General features: G+C 35.1%; 1 protein-coding gene across 1 annotated transcript; it reads left to right on the top strand.

Moving 5' to 3' along the window:
• The first annotated feature begins 12,017 nt into the window (after window positions 1-12,017).
• LOC133782679 (actin-related protein 2/3 complex subunit 1A-like) lies at window positions 12,018-18,577 on the top strand. Its single transcript, XM_062222027.1, has 15 exons — window positions 12,018-12,278; window positions 12,967-13,052; window positions 14,250-14,326; window positions 14,628-14,722; window positions 14,926-14,995; window positions 15,116-15,185; window positions 15,647-15,720; window positions 15,858-15,900; window positions 16,066-16,147; window positions 16,423-16,511; window positions 16,616-16,701; window positions 17,229-17,289; window positions 17,682-17,788; window positions 18,031-18,089; window positions 18,193-18,577. Exons 1-15 carry the CDS (start codon window positions 12,209-12,211, stop codon window positions 18,255-18,257), a joined length of 1,134 nt encoding a protein of 377 aa, XP_062078011.1. The 5' UTR covers window positions 12,018-12,208; the 3' UTR covers window positions 18,258-18,577.
• Window positions 18,578-24,096: the final 5,519 nt, after the last annotated feature.

Genomic DNA, 24,096 nt, shown 5'->3' with positions numbered 1-24,096 from the left:
AGTCCCGGCCCTTAAGCCTATGCCGCAACTCTAATGTTTTTTTCAAAACCTAACCATTTTAAGTCCGACCTTCATAAAAAATTCTTCTAACTCCTCCTTGATGCCAATTTGACTCAAACAACCACAAAATGTTCCATTTTTCCACCATTTCTTCTTCTTTCCGCGTTTAGCTCATAATTTATAACACCATCCTACAACAAAGACAAACACGAGTGTAATCTTGCACAAAACAAACATAAAGACTCAAGATTACCACAAAAACACATCCTAAAATGAAACTAAAATGGAGTTATCAGACATCTGAAACAAAACCAAGTAGTTAGTATCCTGACTGAAAGAAAAATGGCAGGAACATGAGAATATCCTAAGACAACTGCTCGAAGATAGAAAAAAAAGAAGGAAAATTTTCATAAAAAAAGAGTGTTCCCACAACAACAAAACATCACTGGAAACACCATCAGAGATTCAAGAACACAGGCAAACAAGGCCGAAATCTGTAAAATTTCCATAAATGAAACCTAAAAAAAACAATTCTAGTAAAAACATAAAAATACCACTTACGACTGGATTTTTACACCAAAAAGGGCCCAAAAAAGCACGAAAAAGGTAACAACCTAAAATCCTAGCATGTTCAGCATCCCAAATGAAAAAAACCAGACACAAAAATTACCTAAACACAAAACAGAAACTGTAAAACTCGTTGAACAACACTTTCTCGATAAGTATCGAAGGTAGGTAAGAAGACGAGTACGCATGTGATATATCTGGTTTCGTTAACCCAAAAGTATCGATACTCTCTTCAGTTATCCAGGATCAGTGCGATAAAATAGGATTTTGGAAATGGGTTTTTTTGGGAGATGAAAGATTTTTTTTTACTAAGAAAGTGAGAGCTCTACGAATGAAAGTGAATGGGAAAACGAAAGGGAATGAAGTATTAAAATTTGGAACCCCAAACGTGGGTGAAAAGGTACTTAATCCCTAGTCGTTGATCATCTACGAGTAGGTGCTCGAGCGTGATCCAACGGTCACAAATATCGAGCAACTGGCCGTACTCCAAAGGTGAAAGGGCGTCTCAGGTACCGAAAAGACCACTCATTATATAACATCGATTGATGGTCTTAGCAATGGGGAATTGACACGTTGTAACATCCCAAATTTTCTAATAAGGCTTAGTGCCTTGATTAGTGGGTCAAGAGGGCATGCTTGAATTTTTATGTGTTAATATGATTTAATTGTGATTATCTATGTGATTATGTAAATTATATGAGTTATATTATGATATGACTAGTTATGCATGTTTAGGTGTATTAAATGTGCTTATAGGCCCGTTTAGGCTATAAAATGGCATTTTTGTAATTTTGACTTGTTGAGGGTATAATTGTAATTATATATGCTATGTGATTGAGACCACATTATTATGTAGATATAATTGAGATATTTGGCATGAGACGGTCCTAGTGAGCAATTTAGTGGTAAAGTCACAACGAGGATATATACCTTGCTTGGGGTGAGCCTAAGGGTATTTTGGTAACTTGGCAAGTTACCGAGGTTTATTGGGTAATGGGAATTAATTTGGTGGGTATTTGAGCTTAATGGATTTAATTATGAATTAGTGGTATAATTTGATGATTAGTGGAGATTTAGGTAAAATGACAAAAATGCCCCTAGATTTAGTTTTGAGGTTAATTGGAGCTAGGGGTAAAATGGTATTTTGACCTATTGGACTGAGTAATTGACCCAAGTGTTGAGTATCCTGGGCATTCACGTGTTCACCTCTCCATTACCCTCTAGTTTCTTCTTATTCTTTTTTCTCAAGCTACTCAAGGGTTCTCAAGCTTTGGTTTTGGGTTTCTAAGGGAATTTGCTAAGGGAATGAGATGATTCAAGCTAACCATTGGAGCTAGAAGCTGCTAGGACTATAATCGACATAGGAATTCAAAATTTGAGAAGGTAAGAACCAATTACCCTATTTTTCATCTCATATTTTTTTAGTATTCTTGGATGAGTTGAGGTTAAGTTAAGTTCTTGTGATTTAAGGTTTCTAGGAGGTGTTGGAGTTGGATTTTGTTGGAAGAACGTGTTTGGGTGGCCAATTACAGACTAAATTTTCCAGTTATAGCAGCTAAAGTATGAATTATCATGGCTTCTCTTGTTGTTCTTGGTGTTCTTAAGGAGTGTTTGAACTCTTGAGTAATTTTTTGATTTTGGGTGTTTTTGGATGGGTTTTTGATACTTTAAGGTTTGGGTTTTGTTCTAAAAGTGGTATGAGGTGTTTTGGAGTAAAAAATATGATATGGAAACTTGTTTTGGTGATTTTTAGGTCTTAGGTTGGATTGGGGCGAGTTTGGGTCGGAAAAATTGAAGAAAACGCAACCCAGAATTCGGGGTTTGCGATGCAGCGCCCCTACGCTTGGGTTGGGCGCCCTTGCGCTATGCAGGGGGGTGTCTGCCCAGTTAGGGCTCCCCTGACCTTGGTTTGGGCGCCCCTGCCCTATACCCATTTCAGCATGAGTCATTTTTTGGGCTTGGGAAGAACTTGGGGGCTTAGGGGGACGATTATTCCACCCTATTTGGTGGAATTGGAGGTCCTGAAAGCATGATATTGGTCCCAAATTTAGTAATTGGATTTAGTTATTAACAAGCGTACTATTCATCTTGTGACTAGGTCTACCACAAGGCTCGGAAAAGGATCGTGCTTGGGGTCGTACTATTTATTCGCACAGGACTTGAGGTAAGAAAATTGCACCCATGTTGAAATTAGGGCTTGAGCCCCTGTGATTGAACATGGTTATAATTATGTTTTGAAATATTTGTTTTAGTATGAATAACTTTTCTTTACATAGTTGAGTTATGTATGCAATGCATGTCTGTTTGTACCTGGAAGCGCGGTATCCATTGGTACGACCCTATGGTCGCTCGAAAAGAGGCTGGAGCGTGAGTTACGCCTATTCGTCTCTCTATATCGGTCTGAACGAGGCAAGTGTGATGTGCACTTGGGTGGCCCTATGGACACATAAGTAAATTGAATATTGTTGAACGTTGTTTATAATTATTAGGCAAGATGTTTATAATTGTAATATGTTAATTGTTTGTATGCTTGATTGAGTTTTCTTGCTGGGCCTTGGCTCATGGGTGCTACGTGGTGTAGGTAAGGGCAAGGGGAAGCTGGACAAGCAATGAGTTGGAGAGCTTCGAGGGCGGCGTGTACATAGGCAGCTTGCTTGACCTCCATGATTGAGATTTCTTTTGGAAAGCTAGGGTTACGTAGTTTTTCCGCTTATGACGGCTGTCATGTACTTTGTTTATTTTCCCTTATATCAATTATAAACTTTTGTTTTGGGATCCCATGTATATACTAAATCCTTTAATTAAAAGCAACAATCGTTTGACCAAAAACTTTATACCAAAATTTTAATCCAAATGACTCGCTTAACAAGTCTAGCACAATTTTTAATCCAAATGACTCGCTTAACAAGGAGAAGAATAGGTGCTAGATGTTAGTCAGAGAGATGTCAGGACCACAAACAGTTGTCTGACACCCAGTGGCCACAGAGATCGTGTTGTCGATTTCGTACAAGCGACAAAAAGGATGTCTCACGCCATCGCCTGACATGGGGAAACATGCAGCTACCCCCTGACACTGTCAAGGAGACTTTTCCAATAAAGAAATGGGTTGAGCCTCCTCGTATTGGGCCCACTTGAGATACGCTCGGCCCACCAACTTGTTAAATATCGAATGTCTTTATTTATGTAATAACTAATCTCATTAAGAGATGAATAATTATAATTAGCTCCAATTAATGAGCTTAATCCTCCTTGTCGCTTATAAATAGAGCTAGGACACAACTTGTAAAAGGATCCCCAACATTCGGAGTAAGCCTATATGTTGCCTGAATATCAAAAGAACTTGAGCTTTGTAAGCTCTTCATCTTCAATACAAGTGACTCGTGAACTAGGGTTAATTAATAACGTGTACCACGTAAAAGTTGGTGTTCTTCTTCTTCTTCTTCTTCTTCTTTCTTATGCCTTTCTTTTAATTTGGTAGTTGATGAAAAAGCCAGTCAACAAGGAGACAAAAATAAATTTAGGATTTAATTTTTATTTTTATTTTAATACAGATTTATTTTTTATATTTTAATTATTTTATGAAAATATATGATGCTATGAAAAAAAAATAGAAAAAATAACAATAAGATTTTTTTTAAAGGAAGAAAATAAACGATGGAATATTAATATAGCTGGAATTAGATTTTGTTTTCATAGCGTTGATTAAGACATGAAAATGCCATTTAATTATGAAAAATTAAAATAAATTAAGTTTTAATTAATATTTTTATAGATTTAATGTAATATATTTTATAAATGAAAATGTTAAATTTTTATATAATTTATGTTTATTTTGTAGGAAATTAAATGTATTTTTGCATTTTTGAAATGAATAAAAAAGAAAAAAATAAATTGAAAAATTGTATTCTCAAGTTAAAAATATATTTTAATTGATTTAAAAATTAAAAATTATATTTTAATTAAAATAAAAATAAATCCGTATTAAAATAAAAATAAAAATTAAAAACTTATTTATGTATTCTTCAAAATAAATAAGTGAAATTTGTGGCTAAAATATCTAAATTTTGTGTTTACATACGACTAAATACAAAATTTTTGTGTTTTTGGTGGTGAAAGTATCAAAACATGGATCAACTGTTAGTTGGCACGTGGTCATTAACTGGTCAAAAGTCTGACTTAACTGTTGGTACCGAAATGCAAGAAAAAGTAGCGTTTTAACAATTTCACATCGGGGTGTTCATCAAACTGCCTACACCATGAAAACTACCCACATCACACCACAATTTGCAGTTTGGAACCCTTCATGGTGCAATTGCGGTTTGTATTTTTGCCAAACTGTGCGTGCAGTGCGGTTTGTTGTTTTGAGTATTATAAATGCGGTTCAAACCACACTGCACCACATCGTTATATATATTAATTTCTTTTATATATATATTTTTCAACTTTACTACATTTAAACTTAAATTATATATATTTACATAGTATAATAAACATAATATCAAGAAAAATTATTATGTTTCATAGGATGCTAACACATATTATGCTTAAACCTAAATACATTCTTTCACTAATCGAAATCTTTACTTCTATATCATATTTTTCTTTGTTGTATATTTATTGTTTTATTAAACACTCTTTAGTTATGAGCTTTATTATGAATATTTATTAATTATAATGTTTAATTGTTAAATTATTTGGTGATAGATATAAACTGCCCACACCACATTTTTGTGGTGCGATTTAAGTTATATGCGGTGCATGTTGCGGTTTGAAAAATTAATCAAATTGCATATGCAGTGCGGTACAATATATTGACAAAAAACTATACCACCTGCACCGCGAACACCCTGACCACCAAAAAAAAAAGTTTGATGTTTCCTTTTAAAATTTATTCCATTTAATCAAAGAAATTAGACCCCTACCCACAAGGTAATTAAATTAACCACAACATGGGCGGTGTAGTGTGGGATGGGTGGGTAAGAAGATTCAGTACAATGCTCTAATAAAATAATAATAATAAAATTGTGTTTTTACTTTTTACAGTCACATGAGCATTAGCACCGGTAATGTAAAAATTCTACACTATATGCAAGGGAAATTTTACATTATATGCATCATAATATAGTTAATTTTTTTAACATACCATCATAAAAATTCTCCCATTAATGTGTCTCCTCCCTTATTTTGGACAAAAATACCCCCATCAGTCAAATTTAACACTTCACACATTTCTCTCTCTATCTCTTTCTCTCATCCATCATTCATAGCCATTTTCACAGCAACCAATGTCGATTTTCACAGCCAAATCGGTGAAGAAATTGGACTGCTCGGATCTAGAAGTTTCATTTCAAGTAAATAATTCATTTCAAGTGAAGAAATGGTCATTCTTGACGTTTTTTAAAAGAAAAAATCATGGGTAAGTATCCTTTCATTTATCTACTTGTGAATATGAAATGCCAAGGTTAGATATTAGATTCGAACTGTTCTGTTGTTGAGTGTGGTATTTTTTTTGCATTTTTTGATCTGTTCATTGGATATGGAAATATGTGGATGCCATTCCAAAATCGATGGTAAATCGACGGCATTTCGATGGTACATCGATTGTATGTCAATGGTACATCGATGGAATGTCGATGCTGGGGCGAACATCTAATTTAGATGTTATTTTTGATACAATATCGATGTTGAATCGATACCATATATGTTGATTTAGTTCGGCGTCGATATGGCATCAATATACCATCGAAATGGAATCGTGTACAAATGGAAACCATCAGCATCGATTATACATCGATGATATTTCGATGATATATCAATGCCATATCGATGGTACATCGATGAAATTTCAATGTTGGGGCGAACATATAATTTAGATGTTATGTTCGATATAATATCGATGGTATATCGATGCTGAATCGATGCCATATATGTTGATTTGGTTTAGCATCGATATGGCATCGATATACCATTGAAATGGAATCGCGTACATATGGCAACCATAAGCATCGATTATGCATCAAAATGTCATCGATGTTGAACTGCAATACAGATTTTCATAGGCATCGATTCATCATCGATTTTCCATCGATTCTTCATCGATTACACTTCTTTTTTGTAATTTTCTTATGCTTTTTTTTTTTTTTTAAATTTGTAGGTTCCAGAGTTAATTTTATTGTTTCTTACACCGATGTTTGGGAACAGAAATGAGAGAAATGCAATTTCAAAGCTGGTTTGAACACTATAATACACGTACCAATTGATGTTGGTTACATAGAATTATTGGAGAAGTTGTATTCAAAGCTGAAAGTGGATAGGTCATTGTTTGCCTTAAAGTTGGAAGTGTCGTTTACATGCAATGATTTTAGTGTAGATCCCATTGAAAACACAGATAATGAAGGAGTTAGTGCTCTTATTCTTGACAATTCGAAGTCCTTAAGACATCGGGTTCCTTTATGCTTTAATTCGATTGCAAAGAACATTGCTTTTCTTGATCCATCTCCTAGAGCGAGTGTTAATATGGAAAACCATAATCAATCATGCATGGTTGTTCCACAAACAGCTCCTGGGCCAAGTGTATGCATGGGAGGTCCTAGTCATAATGAAACTTTTTTCCCCCAACAAATCTCCCACATGATGATGGGTATGAGTATGAGCCTTATGTCAATGACGATCCAATTGCCCATTTTGGTGATGATGATGAAAGAGTTGAGGGGTGCAGTAGTTCTGATGATAACTCCGAGGATCGGTTGTCGATGCTACCTGTGGTTCAAGTAGATAACTTAAATGTACGACCCTTGCCAAGACGTCAAGAAAGCCAAGGACAGAGGACTGCTGGCTTAGAGAGCAGTCGTCCAACTACACAAGACGATAGAAATAGATGGAGTTCTCTGGCATATACTGCTGAAGATATCCCATGCCCCTCTTATGTTATCCCCACGTTATCTAGAGTGAGTTGTGGAGTAATAGAAGTTGGGAAGATTTTTGAGAAAAAGTTAGAGTTGATGATGAAGGCACACTTGTATGCAATGAAGCAGAACTTCGAGTTTGTGGTGAAGAAGTCAGGTACTGAAGTTTGGTACATCACTTGCAAGGATCCTAATTGTGGGTGGAGATTGTGGGTGCTTACTTTTCTGGAAATAGGTATGTCATTGTGAATTGTATATTAATTTATGAAATCTTCTAAATGTACATTACTATTAAATGTTAGTTTTCCTGGATACTAGGTATAATATAATGACAAGAAATTACGCTGAAAGTTTCAATAATAAGACCTGGGACGCTAGGAGCTTTCCGATAACTACATTCGTCGAATTTATTCGCTTCACACTGCAATCCTGGTTCTGTGATAGGAGAGAAACTAGCGAGAAGACAAATACTACTCTTGCACCGACCTATGAGAAAATTTTGGTGGATATGGCTGAGAAAGTTTGATTCTTGATCCCTTATGCAATAGGGAGGCATGAGTTCCATGTGTTAGATGGTGAGCTGAATGGTGAAGTTGACCTCCTAAACAAGATATACACATGTGGCTTGTTTCAGATTATTGGTATCCCATGTGCTCATGCACTATCTGGATCCCTTAAGTGAGGGGTGAACTTTTATTCGCTGTGTTCAAATTACTATAAAATTGAGACATGGAGGTCCTCTTGCACATAATATATATATCCTACTGGTAACGAGGAAGAGTGGATTGTTCCACATGACATTATGACAATACAAGTGAGGACACCTGCGCAAAAAAACCTGGTTGGTCGTCCAAAGAAGAAACAAGGTAGGCCTAAGAAGAAATGCCATCCTTCCAATGGAGAACAGTGTTATGAAAATCTGAAGTTAGTACGTCTAAATACCTGCTTCTAGACTGTGGGACAATATTAGTGGACATGTGCCGCCAATCAAAGTTTGGAACGGTGATCTTCGGTCTAGCTATTTTCAACTTGGGGTGTCCTTTAAACATACCAGAAGCGTTGAGTAAAGATGGAAGCATCCTAGTCCAAGGCTCGATTAACTCAGACAACTTATTATGGCTAAAGTTGGAATGATCTGAGTCAAATACAGTGATCATCCAATTAGTGAAATTTATTTCGCAAAGGACCCAATGACGATTTTCCAAGCACCAGTGGAAGTAGACCTCGTTGCAATCACTCCAAGGCTTCTTGTATTTTTTAGCATCTCCTTTCACGAAATTAAGAATGTCCTCATCCCATTGGTAAGCCCTGATTTTGTTCTTGAAGTCCTCATATCTAGCAGGAATATACTGTGCAAATGATGAATCAAGTACGGTGGCTTTCATGGAGTACGTCCTCGGCAACTCAAAAAGATGTCTCCGTATAAGATAATTCGCAGCATCGAGATGCTGCAAATAAATAGAGTATTATTAAGGAAGAGTTGATTGTTAAAATGAGATAAATGTTCTAACAAATATAAAAGACTTACAGTTTCTGCCAACCATTCTTTTGCCACCTTCAACTTCAAGAACCAAACCGGGATGCCATCATAACATTCCAACTTCCTCGGTCTGCTGTTGTTAATCTCACCGAGTACCCATTGGTCAAAAGTTGTCAACATATCTTAATCCAACACCTTTAAACGATGGATCATAGCTGGGTCCTTGAACTGGTTTCTTGGCTGCTGGAGTATAGTCCTCGTACCTTACTGGTCTCTGTCTAGTGCACTTACTGGGAGCAATTAGTATCTAATCTCTTTAAAACATGTAAAAACTCATGGATTAGTCGTACCTAAGACCGTCTGCACTGGCTGAGAAGGTGTGGCTTCTCCAACAGGAGGTTCGTAACATGTGGGGAGAATGTCGTACTCGACATCCTCTGCTGGAGTAGGTGCATGAGTAGGTACAAGAGTAGGTGTAGGAGTAGGTATACCACCAAGTGTTGCCAACTTCTCTAATATGACTTCTTGATTCTTAAGGACGATACATAGAGTGGCCTTAACCTCGTCCACTGCACCTGATAGTCTGGCCATCTCACCCAACACAACCACATAAGCCCCAGGAGCAGAAGTAGGTTCTGCACTAGTATCTGGAGCAGTCTCCGTCGGGGCATCCTCCACAAATATGACAGCCTCCACGGCTATCTCAGCCATCGCAACAGCCTCTGCCTTAGGATCGTAAGGTCTTCCATCCTTTGGTGCAGGCTGGATCATATCCTACAGCATCGCATACCTAGGAGCATCCCCCTCTATCCTCTGATATATGGTGCCGAAGAAGTTCACTCGTCTGGTCGAGGCCTTAGGATAGAAATGCAAGAGAGCTGTAATGGAAACAAAACAAGAAAATTAGAAACGACATAAGTTGATTAGTATAATTCAAACATTCTTGAATTATTTAAATTTAATATAACTTACATGTCTCCTCGCAAGTACATCCTTCAAATGCAAATGCTTCGGTTGGCCTGTGCTCTCCCACTATAGCATCCTAGGGAACTTGAATCCACAGGGCTTGGCGTATTCCTTCTAGAAATCAAGAATCGTCTCGTATGCCCAATATTGCAAGGCTGGTGGATACCCCATGCAGGTGTACTTTGCCTCCACCTGAACACCCTTAGAAGACTCCACCTCAGTGATTTTTTTCGCCTTCTTATCAGGTATTGTAGCACCAATCGCTTTCATATCTCTACTGAATTGTTTCACAGTTGTATTGAATGAAAGTGATCCCCACAAATACTTCTCAAAATAATCTAAATCCTCGACCATCGACAATGAATCTCGCCAAATAGCATTGTCATTCTCAACGGTCAATAGTATCCCCTCCACAAAGTAAACCAAACCGAGCTTGTACAAATCATCAAGTACATCGCACATACTAAAAGCTCGTTCCAACATATTGAACCTAATGTCTTTCTCGGGTTCCACACTGAAATTTGTATCAACTAGGAGGGAGGAAGTAAGGTGAGGTTGAATGTCAGCGGCAAGTGGTGGACAGGAGCAGCTCAGGCCAGTGATAATGGCAAACTCGTGCACCTTAAACTTACATAAGTTTGGGCCCATCAAGAAGTGCACCTCATCGCCACGCGGAGACTTCACCTTCCGGAAAAAGCAGTGTGTGCACCAATGCTCCAGAGAACGAAAAGGCAGGGGCTGTGAAGAATGGTCCAAAAAACAGACTCATTCACCCTCCCCAACAATCCATGCTCCTCAAACCTTTTCTTCAATTTTGTTAACCTCTCGGAACCCCTATAGGTCATACGATCGACATAATGATCCTCTATAGGGATCTCAAGCGGTGGGATACGTTTGGGTGGCATATGCAAAATATCAAAAAAATAGAGAATTAGTTGAATTTACGAAAAATACTCAGTCTGTTGTTGTATCGATGTTCCATCGAAATGGCATCGAAATACTATCGATATACCATCGATATGCTATCGAAATGCTATCAATATACCATCGAAATGCCATCGATATACAACTAACTAAGCCACTTGCAAATAAACAAACAAACTATCGATGTGCCATCAAAATAGAATCGAAATACTATCGATATACCATCGAAATAGCATTGATGGAGCATTGAATATCTTTCAAGTAGATAACATATAAAAGCCATCGACATCGACATAGCATCGAATTAACATCGATGCATCACCATCAAATTAATGTGCTCCTACAACCATCGAAATGACATCGAAATAACATTGACATAGCATCAAAATTAATAGATTTATCAAAATATAACTAAAACTAAGAAAGCATCGAAATGCCATCGAACTATAATCGAAATTGCATCGAAGTCAGCATCGACATATCATCGATTTTATACAAAAAAAATGAAAATCATGCAAGCATCGAAATGACATCGATATACCATCGATTGCGCATCGATGGACTATCGCCTTCATTTACTGGTCCATCGAAATACTATCGATGGAGCATCGATGAACTACTTTTCAATAATTTAAAAATCTACACATGCACTGTATGTCATCGAATTACTATCGATGAAGCATCAAAATGACATCGATGTGGAATCGAATGAACATCGACCCACACATTTTTTACAGAATTTAAACATAATCTTCCAAAATGGTGCACATAGAATCAAATCCATTTAAAGTTACATTTTTGTAAAATAAAGATTAAAAATCAAACCCATTTCATCGATTTTATACATTACTATTCAATTTTTTTTTTTTAAACTACAAAAATTGACTTACTGTTGTCGGCGATGGGGAAGAAGGTGGCGACGGTGACGACAGGGAGCTTAGCTTGAGAGAGATGGGGAGAATGTGATGAGAGTGAGAGCTTCTACTAAGAGAGAAATGAGACACTTCGGCTGCGAGGGGAGTATTTAATGCTAGGTGGTGTTTTTGTAAAAAAAAAAAAACTTAGAAATGACATATTTTTAGGAGAGTAAATTATGTTGGCTTTTTAAAAAAATTAAGTATGTTATACGAGAAATAGTGTAAAATTTCCCTTAATAAATCGTCATAGCAGAGTAAGATTAATAATCCTTAAAGCAAGCAAAGCATAATTGATAATGATAATGATAATCCAGAAATTAAACGGGACGACCTTTCACGTTTTTGGATCTAATTTTTAGGTTTCTTTCTCTCAGATCTCTTTTTATTTTCTCTGGTTTTATCAAAACATTTGGATTTTGGAGCTATAGCTCTCTCGATAAAACAAGAACATGGCGGCGATTGCGGTCCACCAGTTCGCTCAGACCATCACTTGCCACGCTTGGAGTCCCGAACAGTCCAGTAATACTATTACTACTACACTTTTAATTTATACTGCTTTCTCAAATTCTTTAATCCTGTTTGGTCGCTGAGAAAGCGTGAGAAAATGAAAATTGATTATTATAATGATGACGATGATGATGATTCTGTGTGGACATTTTGGGAAAACAATTTGGAAAGCTCCATTTTTAGGCCAAATCAAATGATGAGTTTTGGGTTTCTCAGCAGAGCATAAGATGTATATTTATATCTTTATTCAGTGTTTTCCTTTTCTGCACTAGAATTAGCATTTCAATTTGACTTTATCTTATTAAAGCTTCACTTTTTTATTTATTTTTTGGGGGCATAATCTAAACAATTTACCATTTTAATTTTAAGTGGGTCATGAATTTGTGTTCTATTATTTTGTATTTATCTGCTGCACAATTAGCTGAATTTTGAAGTTTCCACTCGTATATGGTATTCATGACATTAGGGGATTTATATTCTATTTTGAACCATAGCTTTGTGTTTCTTTGTAGTCTATTGGTTTGATCATTTTCTTACTTAAGTTATATCTAAGTTATTTATTTTCTTCTAAATATTGATTTTTTTCCTACTGTGTTCGATGGCCTTAGCTGCAACAATGTGCCCCAAGCACTTGCATTGTATTTTAGTAGTTCATTAACTTTCATCTGAATTGTTGTTACATTTTGTTTTTCTTTTGCAGTGATTGCTTTATGTCCGAACAATAATGAAGTGCATATCTATAGATTGGTGGACGATAAATGGGAGAGGTTGCATGTTCTTCAAAAGGTATTTTAGTTTGGATCGATTTCACGAAAGTCAAAAGAATTGTTTGATCTTAAAATTATCAAGGAAAGTTGTTGGATTCTGATCCTATTATATACTGATTTATTTCTTCCTTATGGACTTAATGGGAAGAAAGTTAATTATAGGTCCGCAAGTTTAAATTTTCTGAAATGACATTTTTATTAAATCATATGGAAGTTTATTATTCAGTAATGTTAAAGGGAGGAGATTAGCATGTCACCACCAGGAAGCAGTAACTTGGAAATATTTTAATATGCTTGAAGTTTTGGCTTATTTTAAATCAATTAATATTATCTGATATTTCAATAAAATTCTATGACTAGGAATATCGATCTCCGTAGCATTTTATTGCAATATAGGCCTTCATAGCATTTTATTGTAATAAGAGAAATATAGACCCTTCATGGTTTATTATATCTAATAAAGAGACATAATGTGAATACTAAGGAATCTTTGTTAGAAATAGATTTTGTTTGGAAAGAACAAAAAAACAATAATAAGAGGATAAGTTATCCTCCAGATACCCTAAAACAAAAACTAACAAAGAAGCAAAGTAAATAAAAGAAGACTAGCTGGAATCAGGCCTTCCATCTAAGAACAACCAAATGAAAATCTTGAAATTTCTTAGCCAGTGAAACCTTCATAATTATGATGTTAAAACTGTTATTTTTTGTTTTCCTTAGAAAACAAAGTAGAACCGAGTAAATTACCAAACAAAATTCTAATAAAAAACACAATGATGAACCAAAACACATAAAAGCTTGTGTAAATATTTTACTGCCTAAAGAGAATTTGTTTACTAAAAAAAGACAAATAATCTAATCATCTTCTTCAGTAACCTTGGTGCTTAAATTGAAACATTATGTTTGAAATTTGGTCAACTTGGATATGCTATTTAATTTGTGGAAACAGGAAATAAAGTCTCTTCTTCAATTATGTTCCAAAAAAATATTTATTTGTATTCTTTTCTTTGCAAATGCTAAGTTGCACTTAATCTCAATGGAAGGGAGATCCATTTTTGGTTTGTTTGCAACCAATACTGATAGTTTTTCCTTACACAGCCCAAAAGAATTTTATTCTGAATACATCATGTTGGAGGGGTAGCATTTTTTCCCCTTCTTTTCTAATGTAAAGACACTGATAACTGATGTTAGCAGTTTTTCCCCTGAATTGTCACAGCATGATCAAATTGTTTCTGGGATAGACTGGAGTGCAAGGTCAAACAGAATTGTTACTGCATCTCATGATCGAAATTCGTAAGTACCTCGGAATTTGATATATTTATTTGGAAAATACCTTCACTTTACTAATTGAAAAGAATTACATATTGCATGAATCTTGGAATTACTCAGGTTTTCTCGAATTATTAAATTCTTATAGGAGTCTTTGAGATCCTTTATTTTTCTCATTTTAATTGTTATATAATATATATATATAAAAATATTGTTCACTACATATGTGCATTTCTATATTAGAAAAAGCACATAGATTTCATGTCTCTTTTTTTTTTTTTTTTAATGTGTTTTAATTTTCCTTTTTTACACTTTTCTTTGCTAGTTATGTATGGAATTTTGAAGGAGCAGAGTGGGTACCCACCCTTGTTATTCTTAGGCTAAATCGTGCTGCACTTTGTGTTCGGTGGAGTCCCAAAGGTAATTAATATTTCTCTCTTTTTTATTTGAAGTAGTTCATTGCACCTTTTTTTTTAATCTCTCTGATTTCACAATCTTTTATGAATTGTGTCTATAATGCCAAGTATTTCAAAATTCTCTTGGTTTATCACATCTGGGAAATAGATGCACTTCAATGTTTCAATTCATGCAACTTTAACAAATTCAAATTTTCTCTACTTCAGAAAACAAGTTTGCTGTTGGAAGTGGGGCAAAAACTGTTTGTATATGCTACTATGAGCAAGAGAACAATTGGTAACCTGTCTGGTGCTTGATACTTAATAAACTTATAGGGAAAGGCATGCTTCTTTTCACCTGCTTTAGTATTTGAGTAAATAATGGTAATTTGGTTTGTTATTCTGTATGTTTCTACAGGTGGGTCAGTAAACTTATCAGGAAAAGACATGATTCTTCTGTGACAAGCATTGCTTGGCATCCCAATAATGTTTGTCTCTTATTTCTGTGTTTTCCTATGTTTTCAGTGTAGTTACATGGACTCGTGCAATTATAATATAAACTGACTTATCAAATATAATGTGTCTGTTTTCTTTTGTGCATGCACCCAATGCCTTTGATTTTCAAGTTTGCTGCTTGTCACCATGGTTTTCGTCTGCCATAAGTGAGGATCCCTAATAAATTTGGGAGGAGGTCACTCATGGGCATGCGACCTTTGTCAAAAAAAAAAAAAAAAAAACCAAGCATTACTGCTTTCTTTGGTTTTTTAAATTTGATACCTATTTTCCGGATAGGGAATGAGACATGCAATATATAATTGTCTTTATGCTTTACTCTATTAGAAAAAAATGATGTTAGTTGCTTAATGATTTTGCAATTTTTATTTTAATTTTCCTTGTTATGAACTGACCATTTCTATGTAATTGATTATCATGTGTCCACAATTACCAGATACTTCTTGCAACAACATCTACAGATGGAAAATGCAGAGTCTTTTCCACTTTCATTAAAGGTGTTGATGCAAAGTATGTTTCATGTAATTCCTGTTCTTCTTCTTCTTCGTCTTGTTGTTGTTATTATTATTATTATTATTTGTTTTCGGACCTCTCTACTTTATGTTATTTGTGCTATATCTTATAATTGCTCAATGTAAATGTGCCAGGGATTCAAGAACGGGCCCTTCTTCAGATTCAAAGTTTGGAGAGGTTAAGTATCTTTCCTTTTAAATCGGAAGCAAGCATACTTTTGGTTGTCTTTGTCATATTATATATTATGGGAACGAGGGACACTTTTATCTTTGAACAAACATATCTTTCTGTTTTATTGGTTGAATTTATATGATCTTATGTTTCTCTCTTTTCACGAGACAGCAAATCATTCAGCTTGATCTCTCAATTTCTTGGGCTTTTGGCGTGAAATGGTCACCAAGTGGCAATACCTTAGCATACGTAGGTTAGAAAATTTGTCCTCTGCATTCCATGTTTTCTCCTTCTACCATTGTTGATTATTCTTCATTTAGTGAACTTCTCATTTATTATTTGCATCATAAGTATTTTGCTGTCTGGCTTCATGTTTTAATTGACACTGAATGTAGGAGGTATAAGTTATGCCATCTCTGTCTGAGGAAGATATGTGAACTTTGAAGAGGAGGAGAGTTTTACCACTCATTTATTAAAATTGATCAAGATAATTTCTAATTTGTGTGTCTGTTTTCTGCTATCGTGCAGGGCATAACTCCATGATTTACTTTGTTGATGATGTTGGACCATCTCCTTCGGCCCAAAATGTTGCATTTCGTGATTTGCCTCTTCGTGATGTGGGTCAGCATCAACTCTTGCTTACCTTTAGTCTTTGAGTATTTTTCACATCTTCCACTTATTTGTTTTTATCTGTATACAATTGGTGAACGTGTATTTTCAGGTTATATTTGTATCTGAAAGATTGGTTATAGGGGTTGGATTTGACTGTAACCCAATGGTATTTGCAGCTGATGACAGTGGATTTTGGTGTGTAAATGTTACTCTCCTTTTCTTTTTACTTATTGTCGTTATTGTTATTATTAATTTTTTTTGGGAATGATACCACCACTCTACTCTCGTGTGATTTGCTTAAATACTTAGTTACACCCTTGTGTTTTTTTAATACCAAAACACCCTCTTCTGTTTTACTAATCAATGTAAATTATCCATTAATGCTCGATTTTGACCAAAACACTAAGGGATAATTTTATATTAAGTTGTAGAACATAGGGGTGTTTGATATTAACTAGAAGTCTAGAACACGCTGGTGTAACTATGTACTTGAACAAATCAGAGTAAAATGATATATTCCTTTTTTTTTCTCTTTTTCTAATACTAAAAAAATGTTTTGTTTCTTAAAAGTTGATATGTAGATAAATATGGATTTCTTTTCTCGCTCTCCATCACACCATCTACTGCCCACACTCCATCCCCAATTGCACAAAACATTTATATATTGGCTCCTATTCTTCCTAAGGAAACAGTTATTTGATTGTCTGTTCTTGTCTTCTTAGGAGTTTTGTCAGATTTTTGGGTGAAAGGAAAACATCTTCAGGTCCAAAATATGGCTCTCAGGTAAATACATGGTTATATCAATTATAGCAGTATTTATATTATTATATATTTGTATTAAATCTTAGTGCCGCATTGCTTATATAATCATGATGAAGCTTACTGCCGATTTATAATAGGATCATCATTCACTTCCTGTCTGTTGTGAGCTGGATCAGAACCTATATAATAGGCCTCATGGCCTACAAGAATTTTTTAAAATATGGGGACAAGGATCTTTCATGTAATTGTATGAAATACTAACTACTAATAACATTTTATGTTGTTCTATGCTATTGCTACCAACTATAATGTTTATTTTGTATTTTATTGATCTTCAATTACTTCCACAGCTATTTTCTACTTGTCCTTGCCTTGATAGGCTTCTCTTTTCATTTATTTCTCCCCTCTTGTAGTTTTCTGAAGCATTTGGTAAGCTCTATGGACAACCCAAGCACAGTATGAACAATGATGGAGTTGAACAGTCACGATCACGTGGTGGTGTTCACGAGAACTGCATAAAGTAAACTGTTATTCCTTAGCTAGTTATTTGAAGCTTCCTTCGTTATAATTTGTTACCAGTTTGTTTGACGTCTCATTGGATGCTCCTCAATGGGGGATTCCTGCTTCTGCTATCCACTGTTTATTTATAATACTATCTCTCATGCCCCCATGCATATCAAATGGATTTAGTGTGATCTTTATCTACCTTTAACTGGTGCGTAGTTGAAACTGATGATACTTACTGTATTCTGGTTACTTTAGTTGTATCGTGTCGCTTGGACAGCCGGGGATATCTTCAACCAAGCGCTTCAGCACTTCAGGTTAGTAAACTGGAAAAAAAGAGTCCAAATTCAGTTTCCAGACACTTCTATCAAAGTAATTTGTAAGGGAGGTTTCATCAATTCTAATGCCATGATATCACAGGATTGGATGGTAGAGTGGTTATTTGGGATTTGGAAAACCAAGCAGATCTGTCCGAATATTTGTGAACCCTCGAATCATGAAGAACATCTTTGTGCAGTGGTGGCGGGAAATAGGCTTTTTGTATTGAATTTGATTGTTAGCAATTAGTGATCTTTCTGCAAAAGCCTTCTCTCTTCTACAAGTTCTAGTGATTTTAGTTTTGTACTAATATATGAAACTTGGGTGCCTGCCTACAATTGTGGCTTAATATCACTTTTTTCTGCTTACTCCTTTATTCTGTGTGAATAAGGAATTCCCAGTATTATTTATTTACTCAACTACGAGTTATGGCTGGATGTACCTGCATTTATCTATGAAAACTTTTACTCGCAGATTTTTATGCTGACCAATTTTGTCATTCCTTGAAGAGTTTGAAAACTGGGTTATCAATTGAATAATGCATACAATGAAGGGATCATGACAAGCCACGATGTTTTAACTTTAAGGGCGTAGTGTTTAAAGCCATGTTTAAGGAGATAATTGGCTAACCGAGTCACGTAATTTATTATTTTCACAAGAGTGATTATTAATTTATATATTAAGCGAGGCATGTAATTTATTATTTTCATAAGAGTGATTATTAATTTATATATTAAGTGGGATTTATTGTTCTGAAAAAAATGATCATATAAATTTAGTGAAGAATTAATTTATTATGTTGGTCCCAATTTGAGACTAGGCAATAGTATGATTAAATTGAAGTTACTAATAAATTGAGTATTAATTTATCGAGGTTATACTTTTTGAAAGAGTGATGATAGACGAATACACATGTGATTTGGGTAATTATGCATTAAATTTCATCAAAAATCAAAACTATCATACCTTATGTACACATCACCATTTTATGCTAGTATTCCACTTGAGTCCAAAATGCCCCCAACATAATAAGAGATACTCTCTTTTCAATTTTGTCTTCTCTCTATCTCTTTCTCTCTCACGTCCCTTTCTCTTCTCTATGTTCAAGCTCTCACTCAAAAAAACAAGGCAACCACCATTTATGAATGTGAATCTATAATAAGTTTGGAGCACATGTACTCTTTGTTTTGAGGTTGTTCTTTGGGAAAGATTTAATCCTATCAAGGCAAAACTTAACTTTGGGTTTTAGATCTAGAGGCAAAATTCTTATGGATAAGTATATTTTCTTTAAATGTAGTGGGGAAACTTATTTATTTACATTGTTTTAACTATTTCGAACAAATCTGTGTATGCATTCATATTTCACGGTCGAATTGGATCTTCATTTTTCTGCGTTTTTTATCTGCCTTGACGAGTTTCGATGAAACTCGACATGCCTGGATAGAGTTAGATATTAAGAGGCTTGATGGTCCTCGATGGACCTCAACTTGCCTCGATGGATTTTAGGAATAGGCCACCTCGACTAGCCACGATGGTCCTTGATGGACCTCGATAGGTCCATGATCACATAGATAGGCCACCTCGACGAGGCATGATGTCCTCGATGGACCTCGATAGGTGCGTAAACATCTATTTAGGTAGGCCACCTCGACGTGGCACGATGGTACTCGATGGACCTTGATAGGTTCAAAAACCTTTATTTAGATACCTCGACGGGACATGATGGTCCTCGATGTACCTCGATATGTCCATAAGCCTTCTCCTGGATATATCACCTCGATAGGAATCAATGTACCTCGATAGGATTCGATTTCTTGACCTCGACATACCTCGATTAAACTCGATATTTTGCTATTTTTTTATAATATTAAATTTTGACCAATTTTTTTTTTCAATACAGATTCAACTATTTCCATATTTGTCGCATACAATGGTGTTTGAGAAGTGAAAGATTGGGATTGGATTTTCAGGAATGTTGAAAATCAAGTTCTACCTTTGGAGTGGCAAACGTGCAACTGCTTGACATTTTGTACGATGAGCTTAAAGTGGATAAATGTGTGTACGACTTGAAACTTGAGGTCTCGTACACATGTCTCTCACAACCCTTCAAACCTACCATTATAAAAAATGATAGGCATGTTCGTGCATTCATGGGGTTAGCATCAAAATATGTAGAGAAGAGATTCCTTTGTGTGCAACATTGGTTAAGAATGATTGTTTAGTAAATGCATTGGCCTCTCCCAGTGTTCATAAAGAAGATTGATTTGAAGAGAACATTTCTCCCCCATGTCTTGGTTTCAGGGGAACTCAAAGTGAGGTTGGGACATTTGTTCTAGAGACAAAATCCTCAGGTTATTGTCCATGATGATATACCTGTTAGAGATCTTCCCTATGTTCCTGACACAACGGAGTACGATCCCTATGACTACGATCCATGTCAATGACGATACTGTTGTTGATGCAGCAGATGTTGACGGGCTAGATAATAGGGCAGATTTGCCAACCCAGAGTTCAGATTTTATGCATGTACAAGTAGTAGAGGAAGAACATCGCAGAAGACAAGGTCGGCAAACACCTGGGACCAGCAGTAGTTATTAAGGTAGAACTGAAGATAGCAGTAGATGGAGTTCTCCACTGGACTTAGGTGAAGATCGTAGAACTTGGAATGCTCCTATGTTTACCAAAGAGGATATATAAGTCTCTTATAAAAATCATATTTCCTCAACCGACACATCTTCAGGAGAATTGCACCTTGGCAAGTTCTTTCATAACAAGCTTGAGTTGAAAACCAAGGCGGCCATCTTTGCGATGAAGAATAATTTTGAGTTTATGGTGAAGAAATCTGGTATTGATGTATGGTACATTACCTGCAAGGATCTTGATTGTGGTTGGAGATTGAGGAGAAAAACATGCAGTTTGAAATGTTTGAGATTATTTTCTACAACGATATACACACTTGCTCACAAGAAATCTGAGAGAAGGACCACAGTCAAGCAGCACCTGTTGGTATTAAATGTGTAGATCAGAGATACACAGTAGAATGAGTTTTTATAAAAAAAATTAATATTAGCCAGAATCATACATATATATAGATATATTAAATCACATACAAATAGATTAGAGATTACCTCTTGAAGCCTATCAAGTATCCACATATCTTTTTGTATAAATCAATGATCTTCCAATCTAGATTCTGAAAGCTCACACATTGATCTTCCAGACCAATCCTTAAACACATAAGGACGTGTGTGGGCACGTAGGATTCAAAAGGTTGACTTAGAACTCTCTAGATGTACTCAACACATGAGATTTAGAGAAGTTTGATTGAGAGAATATGTATTGAATAATTTTTCAGGTTTAGAAAAACTACTACTTTCTTTTCTTTTCAGAGAGAGAGAGAGAGTCTGGCAGTCTAAACTTTTTAATTGTTTTAAAACAACTTATTCCTGAAAGTATTGCTCTTTCAATTTTATAAGGATAATTAACTTAATTAATTAATATTTATTTTATTAAAATAAAAATGATCAGTTATAACTTATTTAATGATTTAAATCATATTTAAAAAGAATAATTAAATAAACAAATTATTTGAAATTCAAAATTCAAATCCTAGGGATAAGAAATGGGAAATTTCAATTTATATGCTTGATAAAAGTTATAATTACAAAAAAAATGCTAGGCATATTAAAATTTTCAAAATAATGCTACTTTTTTGTACTTTACCCAAAATGCCCTTACCATTTCTTCCTCACTTTTCACTCCTCATTTCTCTCTTCTCTCTTCCCTCTCTCTCTCTCTCTTATTTCACTCTCTCTCTCACCTCACACCACCACCAACACCACCACCACACTAAATATTATATTTCGAACAGATTTGGACATGATTTTTGGGTTTTTTTGGCGATTTTTTTTCAGATCTGAAACTCTGAAATCTGCAGAAAAATCGACCTTGCTCGATGGTGCTCGATGCCAGCTCGATGGGACCTTCAAAATCATGATTTTTCATGAAAAAATGACTTAGCTCGATGGTGGTTCGATGGTAGCTCGATAGTGGCTCGATGGTGCTCGATGCAATTCTTGTAAGAGACATAATTTTTCACTCGGGTGTCCGTTTGGGGTGATTTTTTTTATTTTGGGTATTTTTTCAAGATCTACACGTTTGACATGTTAATATGCACATTTGTGAAGTGTAACACTTGTAAAAAATACAAAAGTGCAAACATACCTCATGTTTAAGACATCTTTTGGTATATTTTTAAGTTTTAAACTTCCCAAATGTACATATGAGCATGTTAAACGTGTAGATCTTGAAAAAATACCCAAAATTAAAAAAAAAAATCACCCCAAATAGACACCCGAGTGAAAAATTATGTCTCTTGCAAGAATTGCATCAAGCACCATCGAGCCATTATCGAGCTACCATCGAACCACCATCGAGCTAAGTCATTTTTTCATGAAAATCTTGATCTTGAAGGCCCCAGCGAATGGTGGCTCGATGGTGCTCGATGCCAGCTCGATGAGACCTTCAAAATCATGATTTTTCATGAAAAAATGACTTAGCTCGATGGTGGTTCGATGGTAGCTTGATAGTGGCTCGATGGTGCTCGATGCAATTCTTGTAAGAGACATAATTTTTCACTCGGGTGTCCGTTTGGGGTGATTATTTTTTTTGATTTTGGGTATTTTTTCAAGATCTACATGTTTGACATGTTAATATGCACATTTGGGAAGTTTAAAACTTAAAAATATACCAAAAGATGTTTTAAACATGAGGTATGTTTGCACTTTTGTATTTTTTACAAGTGTTACACTTCACAAATTTGCATATTAACATGTCAAACGTGTAGATCTTGAAAAAATACCCAAATTAAAAAAAATCACCCCAAACGGACACCCGAGTGAAAAATTATGTCTCTTACAAGAATTGCATCGAGCACCATCGAGCCACTATCGAGCTACCATCGAACCACCATCGAGCTAAGTCATTTTTTCATGAAAAATCATGATTTTGAAGGTCTCATCGAGCTGGCATCGAGCACCATCGAGCCACTATCGAGCTACCATCGAACCACCATCGAGCAAAGTCATTTTTTCATGAAAAATCATGATTTTGAAGGTCTCATCGAGCTGGCATCGAGCACCATCGAACCACCATCGAGCAAGGTTGATTTTCTGTAGATTTCAGAGTTTCAGATCTGAAAAAAATCGCAAAAAAAACCCAAAAATCATGTCCAAATTTGTTCGAAATATAATATTTAGTGTGGTGGTGGTGTTGTGAGGTGAGAGAGAGTGAAATAAGAGAGAGAGAGAGGGAAGAGAGAAGTGAGGAGGAAGTGGAAAGAGCATTTTGGGTAAAGTGCCAAAATATAGCATTATTTTGTAATTTTTAATATGCATAACATTTTTTTGTAATTATAAAAATGATCAAGCATACAAATTGAAATTTCCATAAGAAATATCCCTGTGTGGCGCCACTCACTGTGCAATGCAGTGAGTGGCGTGAGCCACAAGGGTTTTTCCTAATTTTCTCATTTGTTTATTTAATTAATATTTAAGATAATATATTTATCCTAAAATAAATATCAGTAATTCAAAATTAACTTTATCTTAAAATATCAGTTTTAAATAAATAAATAAATATCTTATTCTAAATAAGATAATTATTAATCTCTCTTTTATATTAATCTAAACATGATTAATATTTATTTTAATATATAGTTTTTCAAAATAAAAACTATATAGTTAAATAATTAATTAATTCATAATTAATCAATTGCCCATAATTATCACATAATTATTTCCTTGCCTTGGAAAATTAATTTCTTTACAATTAAGTCATTTTCTCTACAAATCTTTCTTTTGACATCCTTACCATTGACAGTGTAGGACAGAGGTAATTTGGGGACCATGGACCTATAATACAAAGCTCTAATAAACCAGATTAGTAATTAAACTCTTTAATCTTATTTATTAATTCCATGATTACTCCACTATAAATATGAAATTG

This window comes from Humulus lupulus, chromosome 6 (genome assembly GCF_963169125.1).
Source record: "Humulus lupulus chromosome 6, drHumLupu1.1, whole genome shotgun sequence".
Taxonomy (NCBI): Eukaryota; Viridiplantae; Streptophyta; class Magnoliopsida; order Rosales; family Cannabaceae; genus Humulus; species Humulus lupulus.
The sequence above is the reverse complement of the archived record's forward strand: the minus strand, read 5'-3'. Positions and strand labels throughout refer to the sequence as shown.

Excerpts from the sequence above, each read along its gene's own strand:
- LOC133782679 (XM_062222027.1), top strand. The coding sequence starts at position 12,209 with ATGGCGGCGATTGCGGTCCACCAGTTCGCTCAGACCATCACTTGCCAC. Across the intron at positions 15,901-16,065 it reads CAGATTCAAAGTTTGGAGAG|CAAATCATTCAGCTTGATCT; the intron begins GTTAAGTATCTT and ends TTCACGAGACAG. Across the intron at positions 18,090-18,192 it reads CAAGCGCTTCAGCACTTCAG|GATTGGATGGTAGAGTGGTT; the intron begins GTTAGTAAACTG and ends ATGATATCACAG.